This window comes from Fukomys damarensis, unplaced genomic scaffold (assembly GCF_012274545.1).
Source record: "Fukomys damarensis isolate Sample0158 unplaced genomic scaffold, DMR_v1.0_HiC HiC_scaffold_30, whole genome shotgun sequence".
In the NCBI taxonomy this organism is placed as follows: Eukaryota; Metazoa; Chordata; class Mammalia; order Rodentia; family Bathyergidae; genus Fukomys; species Fukomys damarensis.
Window position 1 is genome coordinate 26644696 of NW_022900942.1, and position 17561 is coordinate 26662256.

Consider the following 17561-nt stretch of genomic DNA (forward strand, 5'->3'; position numbering starts at 1 on the left):
TCATCTTAATTTGCTGTCTGCAGAGGCCCAAGTAAGGTCACATCCACAGGAATCAACGACTGAGGGTGCAATATTTCCTTCGGGAGACGATTCATCTCACTCTCCAAGTGGGCGGTATTAAAATTATACTGATATAAAGGACATGTGACACACTGCTTTAGTTTGCTAGAGGTGCCACAATGAAATGCCAGACATTGGGTGCTTTAAACACAGGAACTCATTGCCTCACAGACCTGGAGGCTCTCATGTCCAAGAGCAGAGTACAGACTGTGCTTTCTCCTCAGGCTTCTCTCTGGCTTCCAGATGCTTGCCTCATTGCTGTGTGTGTCCTTACATGGTCTTTTACTAGAAGCAGGTCTGTGTCCTAATCTCCTCTTTTATAAGGGCACCTGTCCTTGTATTAGGGCCCTCTCTACTCATCCTTTCAACTTAGATTATCTACGAGTGCCTGTCTGTCTATCTGTCTATCTATCTATCTATCTATCTATCTATCTATCTATCATAGCTAGACATCAAACCCAGGGCCTTTGCACTAAGCTACATCCCCAGCCTCTCCTTTTATTTTTTATTTTGAAACAGAATCTCATATCAGTAAATTGCCCTAGCTGGGCTCAACCATCCCAAAATGCTGAGATTAGCTGTATGTGCCACCACATCTGTTTAATTATCTCTTTAAAGATCCTATCCCCAAATGCTGAGATGCTGGTGTTAGGACTTAAGAATTTAGGGGGAACACAATTCACTCCACAACACAAACATAATACAAACAATAATGAAACCTACAATAATCCTTATGTACAAATAGCCAATTGATCCTCACAAAATACTTTCATTGGCTGTGTGTGTGTGTGTGTGTTTTGACCAAATTCTTATATCTATAGCCATTCTGTGGTTTCAGCTGACCAATAAGTATACTCCTGATATGAATGTTGGTGTTTCTGTTTACCTTAATGAGTAATACTAATGTGAAACAAGAAAGATATATGTCAAAACTGCAAGCACTGGTCCGTGATGTAAGAAACTTGTGCTGAATCTGATGACAGTTTGAACACTGCAGAATATTTCCTCATATTTTTTGTGGTATTGACAATGTGATGGCTACTGCTGTTACACAACTTGTTCAGTTTTCATACCTCACAATGCCTCCAATTCCTTAAATCTAAACAGTTGACAAAACAGTAAACCCCACTTGCAGCAACTGTAAGACACTGACTCCACAGCTGATTTCTAATTCCCCCTGTGCTGCTCCTGTCTTTGGAGATGGGAGGCCGAGCACAACAGCACAGTAGCAATTCCCACCATACAGAAGCAACAGGTGTGCACAGCTTCAAGAGCACAGGTAATAGTGGGCTGGGGAGGTAGCTCAGTGGAACAGTGTCGGCCTGGCACATGTAAAGCTCTGGGTTTGATTACCAGCACAGTTTTTTAAAAACTGACTGTAGATAATGACAATATATATTCAGAAAGCCAGGAAATGATGAATTTTGACTATCACTTTTATTCTTAGCATAATTTAATTATAAATATATTTGATTGACTCCATAAAAATAACTGTTCAACAACCAGCTTGACAGTTTGACGGACCAGATGTAACACACCCTTGGGCCTAGGAGTTGGCATTTTTTAAAAACTGCTGTTGATTTTTCACAGTAGGGGAAACATAGCTGGCCATTTCACAAGTGAGGGAACTGATGAGCAAAGGGAAGTGGCCTGGGAGAAAGAGCATAGCTCATTGTGCTTTAAGGCTGCCAACCTAGAAGTTTCTGTGGCTCAAGAGCTCAAACTCTGGGCTCCAAACCTAGTTTATAAGAAAAATTAAGATGAGGACAAGAATGCAAAACCTGGTTCTGGAAAGTTCTGGAAGGTCCTGGAAGTCTGGTAGAGAAAGAAGGAGAAAGAAGATCACCAGCATAGGACAGTGGTGGCAGACCTATGGCATATGTGCATCAGTGCAAGCTGTTATTAATGTGTGAGTGGCTTTTTCTAAGTTAAAACTTCAGTATTCAGGTTTAATTGCAGCATTGGCACTTTGCAATATATAAGTAGGTTTTGGGTTGCAAATTGGGCACTTGATCTGTACAAGGCTCATCATCACTGGCATAGCACATCCCACAGAGGGCACAGTCCCTCAAATGGAAAGAGATGAGGGTCTGGAAGGAGGAAGGCAGCTAACACTGTAATGGTTAAAAAGAAAGAAAATGGAGAAGAAAAAGATGAATTGGGGGAGGGGGTGCCACTCATCATTACGTGACATGTAGATTTCTAGAAGTTCTGTGGATTGTAGTGTTTAAGACAAAATCAGAACCAGAGGGAAGAGAACAGTCAGGGATGGACAGTGCCAAGGGGCATTAGGTAAGAGCTCAAGATCCCACAGGGTGGCAAAAATCAAAGCACACAGGAATATCTGGTGGATTTCCTTCCTGTTAAGTTGGTAAATAATTGACAGGAAACTATGGGAGAAGAATGGAGGAAAGACAGACACAGAGCCTCATTACTAAACTTCTCTCCTACAATATCTGTATTCTTTAACCTGTCCTGCCCATGCAGACTGGGTCTGTAAAGATCAGCCTCTCTCCTATTCCGCAGTGACTAATTCCTGTCTGCAAGGCCAAACAAGTGCTTCAAGGGTCCTCTTCCCACCTTATTCTTCGGGTTTCTGCCCACCATCTGCAGCCTACACAGCCCACGCGGGCTGTCATCTCTGTTTTGTATTGGGGGTGGCACTTTAAAACTGTAATTATGTAATGCTTACTGTATTAAAAAGGCATGAAGAATAATATGATCATCTATGTTCCCATCACTCGGCTTAAAACAAAACTCAACCAATCCCTTGAAATCTAGTGCGTCCCCAGATGCTCCCTCACCACCCTCTCCAAAGCTATTCCCAACTGACTTTAGAGGTTATCATTCTCGTGCTTTTTTTTTTTTCTTCAGTGCCGGGGATTCAACCCAAGGCCTTTGCACTGAGCCCTTTTTAATTTATTTTGAGACAGGGTCTCACCAAGCCACCTACGTTGCCGAGGTTGAGCTCACACTTGCGTGCTCCTGCCTCAGCCTGCCAGAGTACTGGGATCACAGGTGTACATCACCACACCCAGCCCTCAAGCATTTCTTAACATGTGAACCACATACATTTAGCAACAGCCAGCCTTAATTTGCACTGATTTAAATTTAGCTGCTATATATAATCTCCTGTGCCTTTTTTTCTTCTTAATATACCTTGATATAATATCTCAGTATTGATATATTTTGGCTGCCAGGTTTGTTTTTGTTTTCTTGTTTCTTTTGTTGTTGCTTATTTTTTAGGCAAAGATCCAAAGTACAGAATCAGATTTTGTGGGCTCAAAATCTATATATACCACATTGGACAAGATCTTTTATTCTCTGTGGTTGGATTCCTCATTTCTAAAACAAATGATAAAAACTCTCCCCACCACCTAAAAGAGGAGCTTTTGGACTAAAGGGATGGACCCCTGCACAGGGCTCAGAAGGGTGCCTGCTGGTCAAATTTCTTACTTAACTCTTGTTTTTCCATCCACATGACTGCCAGGAAAACCATGCTGAGAGCCAAAGTCAAAAACACATGCTGTGCTCAAAGATCTCAGGCAAAATGTCAAGGCAGCATTGCCAACTATTCTCTGGTACATTAGAATAAAAATTCGTTCAGATATTACAGACAGGTATATTTATCTATTAAAATAAATTAGTAATCCTCTATCCCATTTATATAAGTCATTCAGGTCATTCAGTTCTTTCTTGAACCATTTATCTTGAGGATTTTGTTTGTTTCAGGCTCCTACAGTAGGTGGAACATGGTTGGTGCATGACTATAGTTACTTGTGAGGCAAATAGTGTTAGCGGTGCTGTGACTAATGATGAAAGTGTGTGCTGCCTCCTCATCACCAGAAACCCCAGCCAGCATCACACCTTCTGGAGTCTCTTGGCCAGCTTATTTGGCCTAGGTTTAGTCACAATGTTACCTATCAATATCACCAAGTGTTGTAGCAAAACATAACCAATTCCAAAATGGCACTTGAAGAAAATGGCTACTGAATTAATTGGATTTATATTTTACCACCATTTCATTAAATACGAGGGCATCTGATCCAGTGTGGAATAGCAACTGCTTCAAATCATGTGCTATTTTGAATGACACTATATTAGATCAAAACTTTTGTCTTTATGACATGTATTACACTACTAAGTGCTTTTCAATAAAAAAATTAAGTAGTCCCGCATTCTAAGTGGAAATTGCTAGGTTAGTTTTATCTGGTTTTGGAAATGGTTTCTACATTTTTCCTTGTCAATGGCTTTCACTAACAACAATGAATCATTCTCTCCTGGTGGAGGGCGTGGTGCCCCTTTCTGGCAGAAGAGTATCTATTCCTTCAGTTGTGAGAAGGACTTCGGAAAACATTTTTTAAAATTGCAGGAACCAGGCTTGATGGCTCCTACAATCCCAGCACTTGGGAGGCTGAGGCAGGAAAATCATCATGAATTTGAAGCTAGGCTGGGCTACATAGAGAGGACCAGTCTCAAAAAACAAACAAAAGGGACCTGGGGTTTAGCTCAGTGGTGCTGCTGCCTGCCTTGCAATTGCAAGGACCTGAGTTCAAATTCCCCAGTACAAAAAAAAAAATTGCAGCTACCTGAAATCCATACATATCATATGCAAAGAGGCTTGGCTATAATCTTCTAGCCTGAGCCCAAGCCTTTACCAACACACTCCTTACAATTTATTTACTTTTTATTTTATTTTTTGGTACCAGGGATTGAACTCAAGACCTAACTGAGTTAAATCCCTGGCCCTTCTTAGAATTTACTATTATGCCTATCATGGACCAGACTTTCTCCCTGAACAATCAAGCAACTTATTATCAAAAGCAGATTAAATGTCTAGAAAAAGAAATAAACCAAGCTATGTCATGTGACAATGAGATGTTATGGATTTAAATAATAAATAGCATCACGTGATCTAAATAATTCTTAGTTTTCAGGAGAGGCGTCTGGCTAGACTGACCACAGAGCCTTCTGCACCCCGCCCCCGCGAGCAAATTGGAAGCTGAGGCTTGTTTTCTCTTCCCGCTTTGGTGCTGCGTTTTTAACTCTCTCAAGTTTTTCAAGAATGCTTCTAGAACAGACTTCCCTGTTCACCCACCCAATGGGCTAGGGAAACCTACTTACTTCTCAGGGCGTATTCTTTGGGCGTCGCTGAATTCAGGTCAGAAAGAAATTCATCAGTGTCTTGCATGCACTTGAAAGAAATGTTTCTGGCAGGAAAAACAAAAGGTAATTGAAAAGAGAGCAGGCAAAAGAGTAAAGTGGCGACCATCATTATCTCTCAACGTGTCAGGATGAGCCTCCCTTCTTAGACAAAGATCCTTCTATTTATGAAGCACTTGTCTCTTACGTATTGGGGTAAATGTGACATTGCTCACTCCTTAACAAGCAGAGAGACAAGCCATGTTTCCTTAGCCACCTGCAAAGCCGCAGAAATGAACAAACCATGGAAACCAATTTATATACAACTTGCTATTGTCTAGTAAAATAGCGCTGTGGATGTGGGGGCCGCCGACCACCTGGCCTGCTTTAGTGATGCAGATTAACATCTCCCCACTAACATGGATACAGCTTAATCTTCTGTCATCATTAGTCAGGTTGGATGGTTTGGCCTGTATCTCCGGGTTTAAAAATATATATATGCCACTGATGGGAAGTTGCTATATTTAATTTTTGCTCAAGAATGATGACAAATCCAATCTGTAAAATGCTTAGATGGGTAGGTAATAAGCAAGAAAGGGTCTCTGATCATCCAGTGGGTTGTCTCAGTGGATTTGCTGGGCTGTGAAAGTGGTGTCTCCCACGGAAGGGGTGATCACAGTAGGAAAAACACACATCCATTCTCACTTGTAGGTTTAGGACGCGCATCCTGAGGGGTAAGGACGCTGACAAAAGGCCACCACCACGGCATTCGGTTGCCCTAAGGGACTGTAAAACACATCGATCTGGGTTTCTCACAGTGTAAAATATTCTTTTTCCAGAAAGACTTTCTTTAAATAGAAGCCTTTAGCATTCCATTTAAAAGGTGAGGCAATGTCTGCAGGTCTTGTTTACACCGCGGCCCGAGTCTGCGCATGCGGGTGGCCGTGACTCTGCCCCATTTCCTGTGGGCAGTGGAGCATCTTCCGTTCACTGTCTGTCAGCCTGGCTCCTTTGCTCCTTCCGGGCCCTCCCCACCCCTCCTCGGGGCTGTACTCATTCACCCCGTTGGTGTTGACTCTTCAAAGACCCCTCCTGGGCTTCCCCTAAGGTAAAGACTGGGCCCTGAGATAGGCCTTTCCCTGGGCTCCCTGATGACTCTGCGAGCTCTCTACCTCTTCCTGTCTCTTCTCTTCCACTCTGGGAGCTCCAGCTGGCAGCCACCATGCCCTTTGTATTTTCCTGGGCTTGGCTCAGAGGCAGTTGGGGCCATTGTTAAGAGCCAAAGCTAGGTGAGCACCTGTTATTCCAGCTACTAGGAAGGCTAGGCAGGAGGATCGAGAGTTTGAGGACAGCTTGGGCAACTTAGTGAGACCGTTTCAAAATAAAAAGTGATACCGGGTATTTGGCTCAGTGGTTCTGCCGCCTGCCTCGCAAGCGCAAAGACGTTTGATCCCCAGTACCAAAAAATAAAAATAAATTAAAATAAATAAATAAAAAGAGATCCAGGTGCTGTGGCACACTTTGTAATTCCAACACTCTGGAAGTCAGAGGCAGGAGGGTCGCCAGTTCCAGCACATCCCGGGCAGCTTAGAGACCTAGTGAGACTCTGTCACAAAATGTTTAAAATAAATAAATAAAAAGGGGCTGGTAATGTAGCTTACTACAAAGGCCTTGGGATCAGTCCCTACATCTGCAATAAACAAATGTGTTAAAAACAAACAAACAAACATGGCTATCACTGTCTGTGAGATCTCGGCCATCCTCACTGACTTCATCTGGAAAATGAGGATAACTGTAGTCTCTATCTTTTGGGAACTGTGCTATTTAAGTAATACATTTAAAGTACTAAAACAATATTTATTCATTGTAAATATTCAAGATACATTAGCTATTATGTTTATATTCTAAAATACCTACGACCACCTGGTAGATTGTAGTATATATTTATATCAGATGTCCGGATAATGTGCATGAAGGAAACTTTGCAGTCTGGGACCCCTAGTGAACCCTTAGTGAATAGCAGCTATTGTGGCAATTTATTACAGTGCGTTGTTGGTCCAACGGGGAAAAAATAGCACTCGGGTTCACTGGCTGAAGTAGTTCAGGTATTAATTAAGTGAACTGAACAAACAGATTGCTGGATCCAAATGATAAAGGGAACAGTTTCAAAACAATTGAAGTCTCTAGTCAGAGTGATCCAAGATGAACTAGGCTCTTCTGAGTGAAACAGAGGCTCTACCCTTGGAGATGCTTGGCCACGGCCTGAACCCTGGCCAAGGTGTCAGAGACCAGAGCTGAGTATCAGTGGCCCTGGTGCAAAGGAAGGCTCCTGTGACCGAACCTTCTGCATTGCTGCACCCACAGGGGAATGTCCTGCCGTTATTACGTGGATTGCTGTGATACACCTCTGAAGATGGTGTCAAAGGAAGGAGAGCTTGAAATTCCAGTGCCAAAAGGGAGATAGCATCCAACTGGAATTGTATATGTGATAAAGCGGAAACCTAATTTGGCACCAGAAATAGGATTCTGTCCCGGCTCTGGTGGAAGCTGGTTCCGTTTCATCATTTGTAAAATCATAAGGTCAGCCTATCTCATGCAGGTGTTTCGTAGTTGTAGGTTAGCACTCAAGACATGGGAACATATAGACTCATGGGTTATAAACAAACATCTGCTAGCATTGGAGTTCCCAAAGTTGGTATTTCCTGTGCTTATCTATGTTCCTGCCTTTTAGAAAGTGTGAAGGGAAGGGATTGAAAAATTGGAGGTTCTAGTTATTTGAATATGTATAAATCATTAAACAGAAAAAGTCTATGAAACCTGGATTTATTCGCAAGACAGTGGCTGACACTGTATACTCATTAAAATAAGAATGATACTGTTTTTAGAACGTGTTAAATACTCCACCTTTTGTCAAATGTAATAAAAAGCATAACAAGCAGACCCTGCACCAATATTTTAATCATTTGTCAAAACTACATAAAACTGTTTTAAAACAGCACCTAAATAAAAAGGAGAAAGAAAATCTTATTTTTGAGTAATTAATAGCACAAGACCCTTAATATTTGTCCCAACCACTAAGAAATAAGATCATGACTAGTTAATGTTTGAGAAAACTTAATAGCTTTTTTCCAAAGATATTTTAGGCACCTGTTTTATGCAAGGCAATGTTCTAGGCATAAAAATGGGACAGGAAAATAAATAATATCTTCCTTTCCCGAAAGTAGGCCTTTATCATTTCTAGCAGCGTCAGCTGGCTGATGCTTTTGTGAATGCCACAATCATTTTATTCAAGAACTATTGAAAAGGAAAGGGCATTAGGCCTCTATCATTTAGTAATGAGTTTGAGAAAACAGGAATATGTCTTTGCTGACAGGAATAAGGACCAACTGAATGGAAAAAATCAAATCCCTCATGCTCTCAGGTTGAAAGGGGACCCCTTGCACCTAAGATGGTTCAGGGATTCCTTAGAAGCAGCCTGGCCTCCCTCCCCCTCACCAAACAAGTACAATTCACAAAATCGCTTTCAGTTATCAGTCACCAGGACACTGCCACTGTGCCAAAAGAACAAATTCACTTACTCTGTTCCTGCTTCTTTGTGTTGAGGCAGGAACGTTTTGGTCAAGATCAGTCACCCTCCCAGGCTGTCGGGGATAAAGCAAATGACCATCTGGCCTCCATAGCAGGAGGCAAGAAATATCTTTGGCCAAGAGTCATACAAAGGCAAGATCCCCCAGGTCTAGAAGGATGTTAAAGGGCTGAACTGGCACAATAAATGTGGATCTTGTCTGCTTATACGTACAGCTTACACGCTTCCCAAGGTGGCAACAGATGTAGCTACACTTTTGCCGATTCTGCTCAGCTCTCCATGTCCCCTCCAATTTGCAGATCTGTGCGGACGTTGTTTTTCATAAATGATGTTTATTTTCCAGAAATAACTAGACCAATTAAGCCTGACTTGACCTGAATGTCAGAAATTACTTGTGGGCTAAACCCACAGTATCTGGAACTGAGTGGAAGGTGTGCTATGGTAGACTCTAAATACAATCTTTTTTTTTCTACCATAGTGTTCTAGACATGGTCTTTCTTGTATTTATAAACAGATCTGCCATGGTAGTGTGATTTACAATTTTAACTATAGCAAAAGCTTAGGGATAAACAGCTTTTTAAAAAGCAAAGCAAATTGAATGATCAGTTCCCTTAAATACCATGAAACATTATAAATAGTGCTGCATTATGACTCAGAACTAACCTCATACACTGAATATAGAAACCGGCAAAGGTCACTTTGTGGGAAATACGATTCTGTTTCTTTGAGTGAAAATAAGGTATAATTTCAGGATAAACCTGGTGAGATGATTAGAAAGAAAAGCTAAATGTAGAATCCTAAACACACTGTTCCATATGGCAACCCACCTGGAGGGAATAAACTGTGTGTTGATAATGAAATGGGTGTAACTCTTGCGTCCCCCTTTCTCTATCCTCTTCTGTGCCCAGCATGCGGACATCTACAGACTATTGTTGTAGCTTCCTGTTCTTTACTTAGCCCTGATCAATGTGGGAAGGGTGCAGCAGGAACATTTGTGAGGAAACAAGGTCCTGGTAATTTGCGCCCCCACTTCCTCCAGGAGGCACCACGGACCCCAGCTGTGCTCTGCTCTGGCCAAGCAGCCCTGTTCTGAGGCTCCAGCTTCTGTACCCTTTTTAGGCTTCTCACGCCTGAGTAACTCCCTGTTTTGCTAGTTGCTGGGTGCTTCAGTGTCCCATAGATCTATATAGTCACTTCCTTAATTTCTTTAAAGTCAAACCTTTTCTAATGTGTTATCTGTATCCTGCTGGGATCCTAATTGCAATAAGATTTAGTGACAGGCACCCCCAGATCTACCCTTCCAAAGAAAGAAACAAATATAAACAAGAAAACTCCAAGAAAAATGTAGGTTATGAAGATTTTCTTCATCCAGTACACTGAATTTTTACTAAAATATTCACCAAAATTCTGAGGTTGTAAGAAAGGAAAAAGAGATATGAAGAGAATGCTTAGAGAAGGCGACAAATGTAAAGAAAAAAAAAAATGCTTGTCTCCTGAATTGGGTGGTCTCAAATTCAGCCCCTCACTCAGATCACATGGATGAGGCTGAACCATTCAGAATGAATGAGTGGGTTTGAGGTAATGGTGATTACACAATTACAGCTGCTAGTCTGGAATCTTCTAGGAACAGGAAGGGGTTCTACAGAAAGGTAGGGGTTTACTGCTCTACATTCCGCTCTTCAAACCACTTTTGCTGCATTCCACATGGTTTGGAATGTTGTTTCCATTTTTATTTATCTGAAAATTTTGTCTTTTCTGATCCATTCTTGTTATCAGCGTGTTATTTTCCATGTATTTGTGAATTTCCCACAATTTCTCCTGAATTTCACATCACTGTGGTCAGAAAAGACTTGATTTGAAGCCTCCCAAACTTATTCAGACTTGTTTTGTGTTATTACGCATGACCCACCCTAGACAAAGGTGTATGTGTACTTGAATGTGTATTCTGTTGTTTCTGGATGGAATGTTCCACATACATGTTAGGTACCTTTGGTCTGGTGCATAAAGTCCAGTATTTCCTTAATTGGTCTGGGTGTGTCCATTATTGAAAGTAAGGTATTGAAGTTATTTTTGCATCTCTTTCCAAGTCTATTAATATTTTCTTTATATATTTAGATGCTTCAATATTGAGTGCATACATATTTACTGCTAGTATAACCTCTTGATAAATGGATTCCTTTGTCATTATATCTGTCTCTATTTTTTTACTTCAAGTCTATTTTGTCCGTTACAAGTATAGGCCTTTCTGTTCTGTTTTGGTTTTCACTTGCATGGAATACCTTTTCCCCTCCATCACTTTCTCTGTATGTCCTTAAAGGTGAAGTGAATGCTGCACATCGCATATAGAAAGGTTTTTTCTTTTTAACTCACCCAACCATTCTTTTTTTTTTTCTAAGACTATTACAAAGTCCATTTACAAAGTAGTGACTGATTAGGACTTAATACTGCCATTTTATAACTTGTATTCTGGTTTTGTGGGATATAATTTGTTTCTACCTCTCGTGCTGTTTTCTTTGTAGTCTGATGGTTTTCATAATGGTATTTTTTAATGCTTTGTATTTGTTTTGTGTATCACTGCATGCTTTTTGCTTTGTGATTACCATGATCTTTGCAAGAAATTAAGTTCATGTGGTCATATCCTCGTGGCTTACAATTAGTAAGGATGTGAGTGCTGTAACAGAAGAAAAAAAATTTTTTTTTCTTTTCTTTCTTTCTTTTTTTTTGCAGTACTGGGGTTGAACTCAGGACCTTGTGCTTGCCAGGGAAGAAAAATTCTTTAAGCAAAAAGGAAGGTTCAATAATCCATTTGCACAAACAGTAAGAATGCCAGAGGAGGAGCTAAATTTTCCAGGTAACTAAGTTTCCTTACTTAGATGTATACTAAGATTAAGAGCTAAAACCTGGAATCTTTAAAGCACCTGAAATTTGCAAAGTGGGTGTGCATGTTTCATGCATAGAAAGCACTGCACATTCGATTTGGCACACTTTTTTATTTTCAGACTTTCCCATGAGATAAGTGAGGAGTTCCTCCGTGTTGGATTTTATAAAATTCTTCAGGCATTTTCCTTTCCCTTCCAAGTAGGCATTTTAAAAAGTGCTCAGGACATGATTCTATTAATATGAATATTTTATATTAATATTGACTTCCCAAAATTTTCAAGAGAAAATTTCACTGTTGGTTAGAGTTCCAAGGATGGAGCTCACTAGTCTAAATATCAGCAGTGGTGAAATGTAGCCACCAGAGATTTGGGAGGAACAGATGTTCTTTGTACTACTTACTGTGGTAGGAGTTAGGAATTTGCAGAAAATGTGTTCAGAGGGGAGAAGTGGTCAATGCCATGTAGTCTAAGCCTGTTCTCCTTTTTCTCATTTTGCTGCCATTCTTTATGCACTGCTGTTACTATATGTGTTGCTGTTAATCACCCACCATACACAACTTGTCTTGTATATCTCAAACTCAAAGCATATTATCTTCCCTAAAACTAGGTCTTCTGATTTTTACTCTCATGTTTCTATTTAATCTAGACCTTCAGAAAAACTGACAAACTGATTCAAGCTTGAACTTTCAGATCTGACATCCTTATGAAATGCTTTTGATACTGTTTTGGAAATGTTCATTACAACTGAAGCCTCTAAGCCTGCTCCTACTACCCTAGGTCAAGCACTTGTACTGTGTCAGCACCAGAGCTATGGTAATTAAAATTATTGTGTGATGGTTATTTCTGCTGTTCAAATATTTTTAGCCTTTTGGGCACATGGGAAGCACTTCCTGGTCCCCTTGTGACAGTGAAAAACCACGTGATTGGTGTTGACCAGTTTGAGAAGTGGCACCTCTCAGTTCTGGGCCAGAGTGTTCAATCACACTTTCCTTCTCCCAGTCACCATTTTTTAACAGTGGGAAAATGGGGATCAGGAGATAGAAAACCAGACAGTCCACACTGGACACTGAAGATGAGCAAGTAAGTCTTGTGAGAAGCCATTTAGACTTGAGGTTGCATAGCATAGCGTAACCTACCTATCCTTATACACTTAATCACCTTCTATCCTAAACACTGCTACCAACTCAGCTGGCTATGTCATTACCCAGGCCAAATAACTCATTTTTATCTATCAAAGGACAAGCCTTCAGTATGTCATTCGGGCCTTTTGTTAGTTTAAGGATAGACACCAGGGACTTTGCACAGAACTATATCCTTATCCCTTTAATTCTGGGACAAGGTCTTTCTTGGTCGCTGAGGCTACACTTGAACTTGATCCTTCTGACTTGGCTTCTCAAGAGTGCTGGCATTATAGATATATGCCACCACACCTGGCTTCCAGTCTTTTATAATGTGGCCTAAGCCTACTTGTCTAGTTTCAGCTCCTACCTCTCTACTGTAGAGCAAATGGGCTAAGAACTTGCTGAGCATGCCCCAGCAGGATTGTCTGACTGCATCCTCTCTCAAAGGCCCTCACCTAGCATGTACAACCTATGGAGAATGGACAGAACTCCAGTCCCAAATGTGTGTTCTTATTCAGCCCTCTGTTACCCCAAGTATTCGTATATTTCACTAATGGCTATAATTTTCCATACTAACCTTTCTGAATTGGCTTGTTCCTCTTTCTGAAATTATTCAAACTAAGCTGGAGCTTCTTGTTTTGTCATTCTTGATTTCTAATCTCTTTCCTATACTCCATCTCCTTATCTCTCTCTTTGCTGCATTCCAGATGATTTCCACAAGATCGGTCTTCCAGGTCAGTCCCAGCTTCGTAAGACTTGTCTATCCAAGTTCCCCCCGCCCCCGCGCGAGTTCCAGCACTGTGTAATGCTTTTAGTCTGGATTTCAGTTTCTTCACTTTGGACCAGAGTACTTTTTAAAACTTCCTTACACATTTAACCAGGCATTTAACAGATGGCAATTCCATATTATCAAGCATTTCTGGGTATTCAAATGTGGAAAGTCTTGCAGGTTATCTTATAAAAGCCATAATGCCAAAAACAAAAGTTCTAGTATCATGTTTTACACATACTTTTATTTGTTGAATAAATGAATATTTGTCCGTATGTACATAACCACAAAAAGCGAGCACTAGATTTAGAGCAGAATATTTGGGATCTAATATGCAAAGCCACTTACCAGTTACGAGGGCTTAGGCAAAGAACTTAATCTAAGCTCAGCTTCCTCAACTGTAAAACTAGGCTATACAGACCCATGCGGCCCTCCACACAGGTTTATTGCAAGGTCCAAATGCAGAAACATGTGAAAGTGCTATGATTACAAGTTAGAGCAATACAAATACATAACTGTAACAAGTAACAGCAATCAAACTTCAAGTTGAGGAATACTTAATCACACCCTTGGATTGTACTGATGGAGTCAAGAAGGAAGTGACAAATAGCTGATTATTAATGAGAAGGAATATGCCATGCTTCTGAGAATATGGCAGTATCCTGTAGCCTGTGCCAGCAATTAATCACCCCCTTAATGTCATGAAGATGTCAGAGACTCACCATCAATAACTCTCTCACAGAAGCACAAGGGCCAAATGTCCCACGTTTATTTACAGATGAAATGTGTTTAATACAGTTATGATGGATGTAGTATGTAACACCTGACAGCAGCAAGACCTTCTGAGGAACCGAACACCGACTACATTCTATCATGCAAGTATCTATATATACACAAAAGAATTTATTTTCTTCCAAAAAAAATAAAAAACATGTTCAGGGATAAATAAGATATAAAATGCAAAAGAAACCACAAAACAATAACCAAAAAAACAAAAAACAAAAACCACACACACACATATATATATATATAAACTCTGCCAGAGAACTACAAACAGAAGGGACAGAAGAGTGTACCTCTGCGATGCTTCAATAAGCAGAACTACAAATGTGAGCTGTACTTACTGAATTGACTAAATGAAACCCAGGTGGCTCAGTGCTTCATCTAATGGCCAACTGCAATGTGCAGGCTGCTGCATTGATAAGTCGGTGGTTAAAGTTGTGCATCCCAACTCTAAGTACCAGAACGTTTGGCAGTAGCACCCAGAACAGGAAACGCCAACTGGTTAGACAGCAAAGGGTTAAGTCAACTGTGACTTTTTTTTCCTGTCAAGAGCCAGAAAAATACTTGATATTCTTAGTTGTGTAACAGTTAAGAAGTTACATGACAAAAACCTGACTACGCATCTACTGGTCTAACTACATATTTGTAACTTTTACAGTAGTCCAGCCCTTTCGAAGCTTCATCTCCTTGTGCTCTTAAGTCAGCCTCCATCAGCCTCATTTTTTTCCCTTTAGAATTCCCTTCTTCCTCATTTTGCAAGATGGCAATAAGCAATCCACATTCCTTACTGGATTCCTGGCCTGCTCTATGTACTGCTGGAAAGAAGGTTCCTGCAAGGCTGCTTTAAACACACTGGGTTGGGAGCTGGATTGGTGTGGCCCAAGCCAATCCACAACCCCACTCCGGCCCTGGAGTGCAGCTGTCCCAGTCACCCCTGCTCTCGGGGCAGCACGCTGGGAGTAGTGCTAAGACACTTAGAAGTTCCTATTGTTGTTGCGACCCACTATCACCTCAATTTATGTATTGAGATCTAAAAATTAAAAACACTAAAAAAAGGCATTATGTTAGCCTCTGATTAGTGAACCTATTCAAATCTGTAACATACAAAATGTTTATTTGAATTCAGGAACTGCCCCTAAGAACTCTGTTTTAAAGAAACAGTACAAAAAGAAAAACTCTTAACCCAAAAAACTCAAAACATTTTCCACTAAATACTGATACAAACATGTAACAAAGAGTATAAAAAGTTATTCGTTTAAATATATACAAACTCTTTTAAACTCAAATACTGTCATAATACTCATGGAGGAGATAATCCAACAGATGAGGACGGTACACTGAGAGGAAATATATTGCAACAGCCTAGACAGTACTGTTAACTCTATTATACTGCAAACTTTTTGTAACAAAAATGTTTTAAATTCCAATGTGGAGGGGATTTTCCTTATGGAACATCTGTGGCTATTTCTCAGCTGAACTCATTCTTTTGGACTTAATGAAGGCCATGCCATGTGTCCGCATGTGTGTGTTTAAGGCAGCTTCCGTTTCGAAGGTCTTTGCACACACCTTGCACTTCCTGTCTGATGCAGCGCCGTCCGAGGCCTCGTCCTCTGGGCCAGGCTTGTTCTCTTGCTGGCTGTCCTCCCCAGCCCCGTTCTGCTTGGATACCGGCTGGGGTTCCTTGAGCTTGTGCACGATGAAGAGGTGCCGGGACAGGGAGACGTGGGACGTGTAGCAGAGGCCACACTCCCGGCACTGGTAGGAAGAGCCATCTGACTTGTGCTGGGGGATGTGCTCATGGAACTGCAGCAGGTTCTCAGTGGTAAAGCCACACACAGCGCACTTGTGAACCTTGAACACGTTGATTTTGAGTTTTTTCAGTGGTTGAGTGATGGCTCCTCTGGGAGGTCTGAACTCTAAAACCGGTTCTTCCAACTTCCGCTTGGGACTGGGGACCTATGGAGGAAAAACATAGCAAATAACACAACTGGAGCTGCCCTGCTGTGTCTTCAATGAATGTTTGGAGTACAGACTGTAAGTGCAGGGCTAGGGCTCCTTATGTCATTCATCTGCTCTGCAATAGGCCCATACCATCCCTTTACCTAACAAATAGGAACCCAATTACCATGTCCAGGCATAGATCAGGACAAAGCAAAACAGGTATAGGGATCTAGAGCACATCAGACTCAGGAAAACAAAGCATGTCAGAGGGGATGCAGAGGAGAGCAGGGGTAGGATATATAGGATCAGGGAGGGCTGTGGTAAAGGTAGATATGAACATGATCCAGGGAAAGAAGGAGTTAGCCCCAGGGAGCAGGAGCCACACCCTACCCCTGCCCCACATTCTGGGGACAGCAGGGGCAGAGGGGCTGCAGGGTGTACAGGGGACAAGGTCCTAAGAGGCGGAAGGAGCTCACGTGACAGACATCAGGTTCTTGTTTTCATCATCATCAATCTAGGAGCTGCTGCTCCAACCCCCAGCAACTCCCCTTGCAGCTTCTCCTTTGTCTTTCTCCTTCCATCCCAGCTTTCCTAATCCGTACACATATCAAATCCTCCACAAGTCTCAGCCTACAAAAGTTACCTTTCAGGAGAAGCTGAGGGGTCTATATGGGTGTAGAGGGGATTATCCCCTGTTTTATACTTATATATAATCTGAATTTGTTAAACCGTAACCATACGCAAAAGTAGATGAAGAGAATGCATGGAGAAAAACAAGTCAACACAGCTTTGCTGTGAAGAAAACAGCTGTAATGTATGACCTTGGTGTCTTCCTTTATTTCTGCTTCTTCCTCATTGCTGGCTTCAGTCATTTCTTTCACATCTGGATCCTTGATTCCGTGCATCAGCTGGATGTGCTTCTCCAGCATCAGCCGCTTAGTGAAGGTCCTCCGGGAGTCCGGGCAGTGCCTGCAGGGCACAGACAGGGAGAGAGACCACCCTGCTACAGTGGGCTGCCTATAGCTGGAAGGCCTGTGCGACAGTCCCCAGCATTCACAGATGGCCACCATGAGCTAAATTAACACCAGTGGATCAAAGAGAAACAAGCAACGTTGCTATGAGTCACAGTTCCCAGTTTGTGAAAAGGGTTTTAAAGAAATGGCTTTGTAAAAAGCATTGTTGGTACAGAACTAATCTGCTTCAGTTGGAACATTTTCTAGATTTAGTCAAAGTAAGACTTGATTTGTAATTCTATATGGGCCTTAATTTTAAAATGCAGA

General features: G+C 41.4%; 2 protein-coding genes and 1 long non-coding RNA gene across 6 annotated transcripts in view; 1 reads left to right on the forward strand and 2 right to left on the reverse strand.

The window, feature by feature from the left end:
- The window catches only part of LOC104847818 (O-acyltransferase like protein), a 53619-nt gene extending 48221 nt beyond the window's left edge, over positions 1–5398 (reverse strand). Inside the window, exon 1 of the mRNA XM_033757513.1 lies at positions 5185–5398. Within this exon, the coding sequence (XP_033613404.1) occupies positions 5185–5335 (151 nt within the window). The 5' untranslated portion in view covers positions 5336–5398. The remainder of the gene's footprint in view (positions 1–5184) is intronic.
- An 814-nt stretch (positions 5399–6212) lies between these two features.
- Positions 6213–12445, forward strand: LOC104847816. Its single transcript, XR_776242.1, has 3 exons — positions 6213–6310; positions 11516–11639; positions 12314–12445. It is a non-coding gene; the product is annotated as an uncharacterized LOC104847816 (long non-coding RNA).
- A 2131-nt stretch (positions 12446–14576) lies between these two features.
- Positions 14577–17561, reverse strand: part of Znf532 (zinc finger protein 532) — a 114167-nt gene continuing 111182 nt past the window's right edge. For all 4 annotated transcript variants that reach the window (XM_033757341.1, XM_010603373.3, XM_010603374.3 and 1 more), the window contains 2 exons: positions 17103–17250; positions 14577–16296 (listed from right to left, as the gene is read on the reverse strand). In XM_033757341.1, coding sequence (XP_033613232.1) covers positions 15802–16296; positions 17103–17250 — 643 coding nt within the window. In that variant the 3' untranslated portion in view covers positions 14577–15801. The remainder of the gene's footprint in view (positions 16297–17102; positions 17251–17561) is intronic.